This window comes from Mustela nivalis, assembly GCF_964662115.1.
Source record: "Mustela nivalis genome assembly, chromosome: 12".
In the NCBI taxonomy this organism is placed as follows: Eukaryota; Metazoa; Chordata; class Mammalia; order Carnivora; family Mustelidae; genus Mustela; species Mustela nivalis.
In genome coordinates, this window is record NC_139031.1 from 73,002,308 (window position 1) to 73,015,692 (window position 13,385).

General features: G+C 38.6%; 1 protein-coding gene across 30 annotated transcripts in view; it reads right to left on the minus strand.

Annotated features, from left to right (window-relative positions):
* ADAM22 (ADAM metallopeptidase domain 22) overlaps positions 1-13,385 on the minus strand; it is a 232,637-nt gene that overhangs the window by 189,189 nt on the left and 30,063 nt on the right. For all 30 annotated transcript variants that reach the window (XM_082692347.1, XM_082692344.1, XM_082692343.1 and 27 more), the window contains exon 3: positions 9,660-9,736. In XM_082692347.1, coding sequence (XP_082548473.1) covers positions 9,660-9,736 — 77 coding nt within the window. The remainder of the gene's footprint in view (positions 1-9,659; positions 9,737-13,385) is intronic.

A 13,385-nucleotide genomic window follows, 5' to 3' on the forward strand; every position in this document is an offset into this window, starting at 1 on the left:
GATCAGAGAAAGAAAGAAAAAAATGTGCCCTTTTTTCTGCCTGTCTCTGAGCAGAGGCTATGTCTGTGCCTTCACTGGTGGCACCAACCCTCCACAAGAAGGGCTTGCGGGTTCTTGGAGTGACCATTTCTGGCCACTGTGAGCAGCCATCACTGGTGGAGGGCAGCTGTGCCCAGCAGCTGTCATGAGGCTACTGCAGGGGATCTGTCAGAGGTAGAAATGGAGAGGCAAGGTAAAAGACAACAATAAGTGTGATATATAGTTGAGGGACACACTTGGAGATGGAGATAACTTAGAGCAAAAAAGCCAGCAAAGTCTTATGCCGTGATAATTTAGATAAAAACAGGAGGTGTAATTCCATTCTGTAGTCACTAGAAAGGCCAGCAACATATAGGCTACTATGATGAATTATGCAACATGACAAAGTTGTCAAATAAGAAAATCAGTAAGTTCACTCAATTTGACTAAAAAGGAATCCAATAAAATCTAATACTCATTCCCTTAAAAACAACAACAAAAAATTATTAAACAAGATTTGGGATATTGCTTTATCTTGATAAAGACTAGCTCTCAAAAATCAATAATCAACATTCTACTTAACAGTGAATACTAGAGATATGCCTATTACCAAAAGAACCAAGACAAAAGTGCAATTTTCACCACGTAATAGATTTGAGGAACTTCCAGAAAAAGCTTCAAGGTGGACAATAGTAACACGAAGTATCACTTTGGAAAGAAAAAAAGGATGTTTTCAGGATTTTCTAGTCTTGTTACTGCCAAACTAGAAAACCCAATACCAACAAAGAAAAACCACTAGCATTATTAAGGAAATGAATAAGGTTCAACACAAATCAATGACTTTACTATACATCATAAATAACTAAATTATAAAACATAGAAAAATGTCCACAGTAGCAACAAAAACTACAATTCCCATGAGAAGTTTCCACATGAAATGTTCAGGACCTACAAAAAACAAAGTACAGGGGTGCCTGGGTGGCTCAGTGGGTTAAAGCCTCTGCCTTCGGCTCAAGTCATGATCTGGGAGTCCTGGGATTGAGCCCGCATCAGGCTCTCTGCTCAGCAGTGAGCCTGCTTCCCCCTCTTTCTCTGCCTGCCTCTCTGCTTACTTGTGATCTCTCTCTCTCTGTCAAACAAATAAATAAAATCTAAAAAAAAATATAAACAAACAAAACCCAAAGTATTACTTAATTTTACTGAGAGACAAAATAGATGCTAAAAAAATTTTTTTTAAGATTTTATTTATCTGGGGCACCTGGGAAGCTCAGTGGGTTAAGTCTCTGCCTTCAGCTCAGATCATGATCTCAGGGTCCTGGGATCAAGCCCTGCATCGGGCACTCTGCTCAGCAGGAAGCCTGCTTCCCCCCCCACCGCCCCCGCCTGCCTCTCTGCCTACCTGTGATCTCTCTCTCTGTCAAATAAATAAATAAAATCTTTTAAAAAGAAAGATTTTATTTATCTGTTTGACAGAGAGAGAGAGATCAAGAGAGAGCACAAGCAGGGGGAGCAGCAGGCAAGGGAGAAGCAGGCTCCCTGCTGAGTAAGGATCCCAATGTGGGACTCAAAGCCAGGACCCTGGAATCACGACCCAAGCCAAAGGCAGACACTTATCCGACTGAGGCACCCAGGTGTCCCATAGATGTTTTAAAATTTAAAAGAAAAGAAAATACACAATGGTAGTGGATGGAAAGACTCAATTATCTATAAAAACATCTACTTTTCCCAAATTAAAATAAGGTGTAGTGACAGTCCAATTAAAATTTCAAAAGGAGAATGACAAAGTTATTCTAAATTTCCATATTAGAAAAGGCAAAAATTTCTAAGAAATTTTACAAAAGAAAACTAATAATGAAAGAGTTTTCCATGCTAGATATTAAAACACTTATAATGGTACAATAAATAGTATGGTGGTACCAGGCCAAATAATTAATGAATAAATCTTAAGAAGAGATAACTTTGGGAAGATATTAAAATATACAATAACTAAGTATGATGAATGCAGGATGATAAGTCAGTGAGGAAAGGAGAAAGGAATAAATACTATAAAATACAGTGTAGGGAAACGAGCAGCCTCTGCTTAGACTATCATCCAAAGTCTTTTCTGTGGCCATTGAGGCCCTACATGATCTGGGTCCTGCCACCTTTCCAACCTCATTTAAATACTACCTTGGACTCACCCCGTTCCGGCCTCACATGTCACCTTCCTAGCTTTCAAACACACTAAGCTCATTCCTGTCTCACAGCCTTGACACTTGCTGTTCTCTCTACCCTTCAGTTCAAATGTCATCCCTTCAGGGATAGCCTGTCTCTGACCCCTGCTCCAATAGCACCCTCACCTCTAAACCAGGCACTTACTATTAACGGCACTGTCATCTTCTGAAATTTATTTGTTAACACATTTTCTGACTAGAACACAGGCTCGCTGAGAGGAGGGTGATTCCTTCCTTGTTTTTACCAAGTCCTCACAGGCTAGAATAACTCTTAGCACTTACTAGAGGCTTAGAAATTTATATATATATATGTGTTTACGGGGGCGCCTGGGTGGCTCAGTGGATTAAGCCGCTGCCTTCGGCTCAGGTCATGATCTCAGTGTCCTGGGATCGAGCCCCACATCGGGCTCTTTGCTCAGCGGGAGCCTGCTTCCTCCTCTCTCTCTGCCTGACTCTCCGCCTACTTGTGATCTTTCTGTCAAATAAATTAATAAAAAAAAAATTTTTTTAAAAATAAAAAAATAAAATAAAATAAAAAAAATATATGTGTTTACGTATGGTTGTGTGTATACATGTATGTGTACATATACATCATATACATACACATACGTATGCATGTGTAAAACATACGTTCAAACATATATATGGTATGCTTATAAAATGAAGGTAAGGACCCTTATTAGCAAGGACCATTCAATACAGATTCATCTTCTATGGAATAATTTTGCATTAAATTTATATATAAAAACAAATATTTGCCATAATGAATTTAGTTGAACAGTAAGATATTAAGTTACAGATTTATTAACAGTGAAAGACATATTATGTTATTTATTATCATCATATAACATCATTTAATTATAATCTTATCCCCATCATTTATTTTTATCCACACTGTAAATAGAGCAGTTAAGGAAATGAGACTTCCAGACCTAAATTCCAATTCCAGTTGGAGTCACACACTATCTTGTGCCCCTGTAATTTCTACTTTTCCTGCAAATTCAAGAAGGCTAGTGCAAAGCAATCAAGAGGTGACTAATTAGCAAATGATTCTGCTAAATGACAGAAGACAAAATTGGACTTGCCCAGTTGAACAGAATTTGGATGCTTCTTGTCTGATCTTGTTCCTGCTTCTCTCTCTCCCCCTACCCCAATCCTACTTCCATACCACCTCCCGTCTGGCAGGGCAAGCCCATCTGCGGACAGCTGCCCTCCCTATCCCTCACTGTGAAAAAGGGGAAAAAGACACTGACATAAGGATCCTAAGCTAGATAAACTTTTTTTTATTGTTATTACAATAAGAAGAAGGAAAGAATGTGTAAAATACAATCAAAATTTAGGAGCAGGATCATCTAAATCTGGGAGCTGTATCACAGACTGCCTTCCCAAAAACATGCTATAAAAGGTGGGTTCTATCTTCCTAATTATATGTTTCATATCCACGTGGAGTATCTGCTTCTTTGTGGGATGTGTGAGGATGAGTATATAAGGGTATGGGTATATCCACATGTATGTAGTTCTTTGTAAAAGGATCAAGGAGCAGTGAAAGGAAATTTTCTCATTATCTGAGCAGTTTAGTTGTCCACTTTTTTTTTTTTTTTAAAGATTTTATTTATTTATTTGACAGAGAGAAATCACAAGTAGGCAGAGAGGCAGGCAGAGAGAGAGAGAGGAGGAAGCAGGCTCCCTGCTGAGCAGAGAGCCCGATGCGGGACTTGATCCCAGGACCCTGAGATCATGACCTGAGCCGAAGGCAGCGGCTTAACCAGTCACTGATCTCTGAAAATGTCCAGTGTGGCCTTGGGTCTAGTTTGACCAGGCCAGGCCATAAGTTTGGGTTTTTTAAATATATTTATTAAACAGTGAAATTTCACAACTGTGTGACCTCATGAAAGAACTAAAAATCACCTGGAAAAACAGGAATTGGCTGTGCTTTTCATATTCAACAGGGCATATTCATTTTCAACATTCCATATTCTTTATCTGTCTTCTGTAGAAATAATAACCCATAAGTTGAACTTATATAATATGGTTATAGATAACTTTGTGCACTGAACATTCAGAAGGAATATTAAGTAATGATACTTTTCCTTCCATTTCAACCTGAAATGTATATTACTGGATCCATTCTGCAACTGGAATCCAGCTACACATAGACCTACTTTATCTGCCTCCAGTTTAAAAATAAAAAGACAAACAAACAAACCAAAAAATCCTCTATCAGTTCCACAGCCTAGAATTGCTTCATAAGAAAAATAGCTTTTAGGGCACCTGGGTGGCTCAGTGGGTTAAGCCGCTGCCTTCGGCTCGGGTCGTGATCTCAGGGTCCTGGGATCGAGTCCCGCATCGGGCTCTCTGCTCAGCAGGGAGCCTGCTTCCCTCTCTCTCTCTCTCTCTGCCTGCCTCTCTGCCTACTTGTGATCTCTCTCTGTCAAATAAATAAATAAATAAATCTTTAAAAAAAAAAAAGAAAAATAGCTTTTAAAAAGAGTATATTCAAGGGTGCCTGGGTGGCTCATAAGGTTAAAGGTCTGCTTTCGGTTCAGGTCATGATCCCAGGGTCTTGGGATCAAGTCCCACTTAGGGTTCCCTGTTCAGTGGGGAGTCTGCTTCTCCCTCTCCATCTGCCTGAAGCTCCTCTTGCTTGTACTCTCTCTCTATCAAATAAATAAAATCTTAAAAAATAAAAAATAAAAAAAGTATATTCGATTTTTAACCTTCTTGCTCCTTAACCAACACAACCCCAAACCAATATGTAAACTGGAACCATGAAATAAAAACATTTCTCACAAAATTTTTTTAAAAAATCTTTTTATCAAATCATCCTGGCTCTTAAAGCTTAAAGAAATTAGCTATCTGCCACCTTTGTGTAATAAAGATCCTAGGCAAAAACCAAAACAGACAAACAACAACAACAACAAAAATCCAAACCATTGGATATTTCTTAGCCCAAGAACATCCATTTATGTTATTATTTTATACTCTGTACTTTATATAAATATATACTCCGTACTTCTTGCATTTCAAAATCAAAATTCCTCTTCAAAAGAGGAAAAATGCCCAATGGAAGGTTTTTGCCAGTATCTCGAAAAAAATTCTACTCTACCCTTAGTATTCCAGAGAATCTATGCTCTGATAAGTATGGCCCATATGTATTTCTCCTTAGGAACAGAATGTTTTGCGGAGAGATTCCTCCAAAGGAATGAGGGGGTTTAGGGTAGAACTGACATGAATAAATATCCTTTCTTTTTTGAGAACTGAAAATCAAGGTTTTACAAATGTCAGGAACCAGAAACCAAGGCTGGGCTATCCACAGGAATAGTGATTTAAAGGAAGGATGGGAGGGGCACCTGGGTGGCTCAGTTGGTTGGGCAACTCCTTTCAGCTCAGGTCATGATCCTGGAGTCCCGGGATCGAGTCCCGCATTCGGCTCCCAGCTCCAAGGGGAGTCCGCTTCTCTCTCTAACCTTCTCCTCGCTCATACTCTCTCTCCCTGTCTCTCTCTCAAATAAATAAATAAAGTATTTTTTAAAAATAATAATAAATAAAGGAAGGATGGGAGGGAATTTCCAAGTGTGGACTTCCCCTACTTATGCTACTAAATTTGACTTTTCTCCTGTTGAAAAAATTAAATAAAATTAAAAATCAAAATACACAAAACAGATAATCATGTCAAAAAATAGGCAGAAGACATGAACAGACACTTCTCCAGTGAAGACATACAAATGGCTAACAGACACATGAAAAAATGTTCATCATCAGCGGCCATCAGGGAGATTCAAACCAAAACCACATTGAGATACCACATTACACCAGTTAGAATGGCCAAAATTAATAAGACACAGTAAACAAGTGTCAGAGAGGATGTGGAGAAAGGAGAACCCTCTTACACTGCTGGTAGGAATGCAAGTTGGTGCAGCCACTTTGGAGAACAGTGTGTAGATTCCTTAGGAAATTAAAGATGGAGCTACCCTATGACGCTGCAATTGCACTACTGGGTATTTACCCAAAGATACAGATGTAGTGAAAAGAAGGGCCATCTGTACCCCAATGTTCACAGCAGCAATGGCCACAGTTGCCAAACTGTGGAAAGAACCAAGATGCCCTTCAACAGATGAATGGATAAAGAAGATGTGGTCCACATATACTATAGAGTATTATGCCTCCATCAGAAAGGATGAATACCCAACTTTTGTATCAACATGGATGACAGGAGGAGATTATGCTGAGTGAAATAGGTCAAGCAGAGAGAGTCAATTATCATATGGTTTTGCTTATTTGTGAAGCATAAGGAATAACACGGAGGATAGGGGGAGATGGAGAGAAGAAGGGAGTTGGGAGAAATTGGAGGGGGAGATGAACCATGAGAGACTGCGGTCTCTGAGGAATTAACTGGGGGTTTTGGAGGGGAGCGGGGTGGGAGGTTGGGTGAGCCTGGTGCTGGGTATTATGGAGGGCATATATTGCATGGGGCACTGGGTGTTGTGCATAAACAATGAATTCTGGAACACTGAAAAGAAATTTAAAAAATAAATAAAAGTTTCTAAAAATGCAAAAAATAATAATAATAAAGGAGGGATAGGGAAGAGTCAATGAACTAAAAACTAGGAATCTGACCTAGGAATCTGACTTCCCAAGTCATCTAAATATAGATGTTCAGTTTTTGGAAGACAGTCCCAAATACTTATCCTCTGTTTCTTTTTTGCTGTTTGCCTTCTCCCCAGTTGACAGCCTCCATCCTTATCTGCCTTCTCTTTGTCGTGGGATTCCAGCCTTTCTAAGGTCTCTAAGTTTATATGGCTTCCCAGCCTGGAATTTAGTACATATTCTGCCCAGCAGAGGAAAGAAAGACCGCAAGGAAGGAAAGAAAATCTCTGCCTCAAGATGCTTACATTCTAGTGGGAGGAAAAAGATAATAAACAAAATAAGTAATTAAAATATAGAAATATTAATTGACCCTAAGACAGTGCTGGTATTTGAACTTTTTGACCTGCAAAAATGGCGATTTCATATGAGTCAACCCATATTAAATGACAATGAATATTGTCTTAAAAATGAAGTAGGGGAGCATAGGTAGTAAGGCTGATAAGGGAATGAGGGCAGGGAGGGTTACAATGTAAAATACGGCAATCTGGGGGTCCCTGCATGCTCAGTAGGTTAAGTGTCTGACTCCTGATTTCAGCTCAGGTCATGATCTCAGGGTCACGATCTCAGTGTGGAGGTCAAGCCCTACAGTTGCTCTGAACTCAGCAAGGAACCTGTTTAAGATTCTCTCTCCCCCTCTCCTGCTGCACCTCTCTGCCCTCCTGCTTGCACACACTCTCTTTCTCTCTAAAAAACATAAAAATGAAAAATAAAACAGGGCAATCCATTCCTATGTACAATTTGTGAGACTGTTTTTGCTACTTTGTCATTACTTTTCTAAGGAGCATGCATTCGTTTATAATTAGTTTTTAAAAACTTTATAACATCAAACTTGCTGAAAAACCACAATGAGTCACTTAAACATGTAAGTTTTAGGGTATTTACATCAAGCAGGAATATAAGATACAAATCATTATTAACACAATCTTATGCTCTATGAAATTAGATTAAATAGCGTGTGGTACAAAGCATTTAATTATATATGTTCTAAACCATTAATTTTAAAACAAGCAATAAGTTGTATTTTAATGAGCATAGAAATACAGTTAATGTTACATTTTCTTTCTATTTTAAAAAGATTTAGTTATCTATTTTAAAGAGAGAGAGAGAATGTGTGTGTGCATGCATAAGCCGGGGGTGGGGGGGCGGTGGCGAGGAAGAGGGAGAGAAAGAACTTCAAGCCAACTCCCCACCGAACAAGGAGCCAGATGCAGGGCTCAATCCCATGACCCCCAAGATCATGACCAGAGCCAAAATCAAAAGTAGGCCACCCAAAGGACTGAGCCACCCAGGTACCCCATGTTACCTTTTTTAAAAATTTATGTTACATTGTAGAAATGTACATGATCAAAGAACAAACAACTCCTATTAATGATCATTAATCATTAATGGATGATTAATTAATGGATCACCCAAAAAGTCACCTTCCACCTAAAACAATGTGTTTCAGTGTTTAAATTGTTTGTGAACTACAAAAATATGAAGAGAGGGGAGACATACCTACAAAAGGTATCTATGAGACAACTTAATTAAAAAATAAACTAAGAGTGCCTGGGTGGCTCAGTCAGTTAAGCAACCGACTCCTGGTTTTGACTCAGGTCATGATATCCAGGCTGTGGGATCGAATCCTGCAAGGGCTCTGCGCGCTACACTCAGGGTGTCTCCTGCTTGAGATTCTCTGCCTCCCCCTCTTTGCCTGCCCCTCCCCTACTCTCTCCCTCTCTCAAATAAATAAATACATAAAATGTAAAAAAAGATAAAAAATGAACTAATACATGCCTTAAATATTAACATAAAAGATGGAATTGTAACATTTTGTTAAAAAAATTCCACAAAAACTAGGATACTAATAAGACTAATTATTAACTTAATCCATTGGACATGGTCTGGAATCTAAAGGAAGATGTGAATTCTTTTTCCAAATACTGACTGACCTAGCTCAATAATCTTAACAGGTCATATATGCCCATTCCCCAAAAGAATTCTAAACCAGTATTGCTCAACAGAACCTTCTGCAGTGATGGAAATGTTCTGCCTTATCCCATAAGGTAACCACTAGCCACATGTGGTTAATGAATACTTGAAGGGTATCTAACGAAACTGAAAAACAGAATTTCCAAAATTACATCCTATTTACAAAATAATCACAGTACCCTAAACCTCAAAGAAACTGACTCCCAAATCAATGTACCTAATGCCATTATTAAGGGTCACACATCTGCTGTTCTAAAGAAAGACATTTTTAATACCCAAAATATTATTTTTACAATTTATTGCATTCAGAGGAACTTAGGTGAGATATATTCTTTTTTTTTTTTTTAAGATTTTTATTTATTTATTTGACAGAGAGAGATTACAAGTAGGCAGAGAGGCAGGCAGAGAGAGAGAGGAGGAAGCAGGCTCCCTGCTGAGCAGAGAGCCCGATGCGGGACTCGATCCCAGGACCCTGAGATCATGACCTGAGCCGGAGGCAGCGGCTTAACCCACTGAGCCACCCAGGCGCCCCGGTCAGATATATTCTTATGCGAAATATTAGAGTTAGTCTTGACCTCCACATTACCTTCTTAAATCTGTTACTGCTGTTCAATTTCAAATGGATATCCATTTCCTGTTATTTGCCAGACTTTATAACTTAAAATAGATACAAAAGTTTTAAATGTAGCTATCAAACTGATACAGGAAGATGAAGTAAAGTATCGTAAGAAAACAAAACTTTACAAAAGGTTATAAAAGTGTATTGAATGTGTATCTGATCAAAGGGAATGCAGCTCAACAAGGACTTACTGGTTTAGCACCACGTCAAGAATGAAGGATGTTCCAAAGGCATCAACCTGGAAGCTCGCCTGGTCAACATGAGTCAACTGCAATATCAAAAAGATGAAAGGTACTTACTATTCAGCCACAGCAATCAGACAATAAGCATTTCTTATGATGATTCATAAAGGTTTATAATATCGTAAATTAGAAAACAGGTTCAGCATGGAGCGTAAAGGAAAAAAGTAAAATTTATACCTTCTTAGAAGCCAAGCATTCACCCATCTGAAGTAAAGTACTACCTCACCCCAGAGGGCAAGTACCCTACCTTTCTGGTTTACTCAAGTAGCTAAACAGTTCATTTCCAAGAAGACTGCACTTCATCCATTTTACTCTATATTATATGATGGGCTCCTTTAAAATTAAACTTTGCACATTAAAAAAGAGGGGAAAATATGTTCAATTTAAGAGTAAAATAATAAGACGGATAACATATTTACAAGGAAGGTATCTAAATCTAAAAAAAAAAAAACCTTTTTAATCCTATCTGATATTTAATATTAAATTTAAATTTAATTTAAAAATAATATTTCAGTTCTAATTTGCCAAACATAATCTCATAGACGTCTCCACATCTTTTTAGAGCAAAACTCAATCTTTGCTAACTACTGAAAATATCACTTATGAAAATTTGTTAGGGGAAAAAAAAATCGCCATTTCCTATGTTACTCTAGGAACTCCCAGAGAAAATCACAAGGGACTCTTAAAAAAAAAATGTAATGTTACCAATAATACCAATATTAACATATTGAATAATCAAGTGCATTAACTGAAAAGAAGGAAACAAAACCATTTATTGTTTGATTCTCCAAATATTAACTGTAGCTATAGATAATCAGTAGGACTATGAATTAAATTTTTTGTTTATATTTCTCTAGTATCCAAATTTCTAAAATAAACATGTAAAATTCCAACAGTGAGAAAAAAACAAATACTATTTTATAGATAAAAACCATCTGAGCAACCGTATTTAAGTAGTACACGAGGCAGATGGCGTTACTGTTCCCAGAGAACCAGCACATCTTAAAAAAAAGAAACACCTTAGGATTCTGTGGGCCATTAAGGGCACCTCAATCATCCCTGGGATTTTCACACATAGTAAGTTTATGGTATCAGGTCAAAGGAGAGAGCTTAATTGATAATAATAAAGCTTTTTGGAAGAAAAGATAATTCTTGTCTTTTAAAGTATTTGAAAGAAGCAGGGGTAGAAGAACACCATACCTCAGTTGCTAACACATTCCAATCCCCATGTAGCCCCAAGAATGAAGAACTGTTTGGATACCTCTCAGCCTCATTACCTCATTATCGTTCAACTTTAACTCCCGGTTCTTCCCAAGTAATAACCAGGCTGTCACCAAACTCTGGCTTTTTTCCTTCTTAGAGTTTTTGAAACCATACCTTCCTCTTCCCATTATCTGCCACAGATCATACTCTCCCTGATCTAAAACTGACTCTTTACCAAAACCCAAATGCAAGCCCTAGATTTCCTACTGTACCAAACACAAATTTTCTCTCCCTGGATATCAACCACAGTCACCTCTCCCCACCCTAGTTAGACATAATGGCACACAAGTCCCCAAGGACACACCCATACTCTATCTGTGGTCAAGTCTCCCTTCTACACTTTAATTCAACAAGCTGGGTGTATTCCAACTTTTTTTGGTGTCTTTCATCCATCACTTCTGCGGAGCGCCTTTCTGAACCAGACCCTTGGATAGTGATCTTCACCAAGGTCATTTCCCAGAAATGGCCCCTTCCATCCTTCAAAATGTTGCTCAAGCTCCTCTTTTTATCAGTCTCTTAGGGCTGTCACAACAAAGTACCACAGACGAGGAGTCTTCAACAACAGAAATTTACTTTCTCATAGTCTTGAAGGCTGCAACTGTAAGATCAAGGGGTAGGCAGATTTGGATTCTCCGGGGACCTCTCTCCTTGGCTTCTCACTGTCCTCATGCGGCTTTTTCTCTATACATGTGCACACATGGCACACCCTAACTACCTCATTTAACCTCAGTTACGTCTGTAAAGGTCTTATCTCCAGAGTCACAGCAGGGGTTAGGGCTTCAACACAGGTCTTTTGGAGGAGACACGATTCAGTCTAAACACTCCTCCTCCATGAAGTCTTCCCAGTCTTTTCCAACCACCTCCTCTCCTCCTCCTCAATACTGTTCACTATCATATGAGGTGAACACGTAGTGACCCGCGTCAGGTACTCGATAAGTATTTCCTGACTGACTCATTTGAGGGTTTATCAGTCACCTGGATACATAAATGAACAACAATGGAACAGCTATAAATTACCTGCCTACAGAAATGCACTTCTTCCATCAAAGTTGTTCTTAATGCCACGTCAGTGGATAATGTCTTTCCTTTTGTCTAAAAGCTTTCTGAGTTTCCTGAAGTGCTAACAACCATGTTTTGGAACAGCCTGCGGGAAGTGCTGCTTACCAGAAATGATGTCTCCATTAAAACCTCTCTTCTCTCCATTCTTTCTTGGCACATAACTGGGGTGAATAGGGGAGAGGCCCCTGATTCAGTGTAGGGACCAAGATAACAATACCGTTCTTTCTCAGCAAGATACTTATTGTTTATACTAATTTCATCTAATTCTTAGGTTTTTTTTTTCCTGCAGCTTCAGTTTAAAACAGCTAGTATCTTATTTTATTGATCTCGCACGTGTCCCAAAGAGAAACGCATTACTTAAATTCAAAAGAAAACCTATTGACAGCATGTTTAACTGCTGTTTAGTAAAAAAACGCTTGCATTATTGATAGTAACAGGAACAACAGTATATTAATATTGTTTTAATCTCAGGCAAGCTTCCTTAGTCTGTACAAGGATTGATTCACTCAACAAAAACCTTCTGAGAGTCTAGCAAGTGCTGGGAGCTATTCTGATTTAGTAAAGAAAGCTGACCACGTTTCTCTGTTAGTGGGGCTTATTTTCTAGGGGAGGGAGACAGAAAGTGACAAATGACAGAGGATGAACAATAAAAAATAAACTGAGAAAATAAATACATTATTCCCAGATTTAATAAAACATGGTAAACAGGTGACCGGGGTTGGGATTCTAGGTGGTCCTAGAAGGCTCTGGGAGGATCTGGCATCTAGGGGACACATGAGTGAGTAAAAGGAATCTGTAGTAGATGGAATAATGGCCCTAAAGATGCCTGTACTCTAATCCCAGAAACCTATGAACATATTATCTTACATGGCAAAAGGGAATTACTTATGTGACAAATTTAAGCACCTTGAGATGCAGAGATTATCCTGAGTTATCCAGGTGGGCCCAATCTAATCAAGAGTCCTTGTAAGACCCGAGTCTTAGAAGGGTCAGCGTCAGAGGAGACATGATGATGGAAATAGAAATTAGAATACGGTGAGGCAAAAGCCATATGCCAATGAATACTGGCAGCCTCTAGATACTGGAAAAGGCAAGGAAAATTCTCCACTAGAGAAACACAGTATTGCCAACATCTGCATTTTAGCTTTACAAAACCCATTCCAGGCTTCTCATCTACGGAATTGTAAGAAAATTAATTTTTGTTGTTTTATAATATTAAGTTTGTCGTAATGTGTTACAACAGCAAAGGGAAACCAAATACAGCATCACTGGCAATGTACCTGAACATTAAGAAAAGCAGTTGCCATAAAGAGCTGATTTCACCAGTGGTTCAATGTCATTCTCTTCCACGGA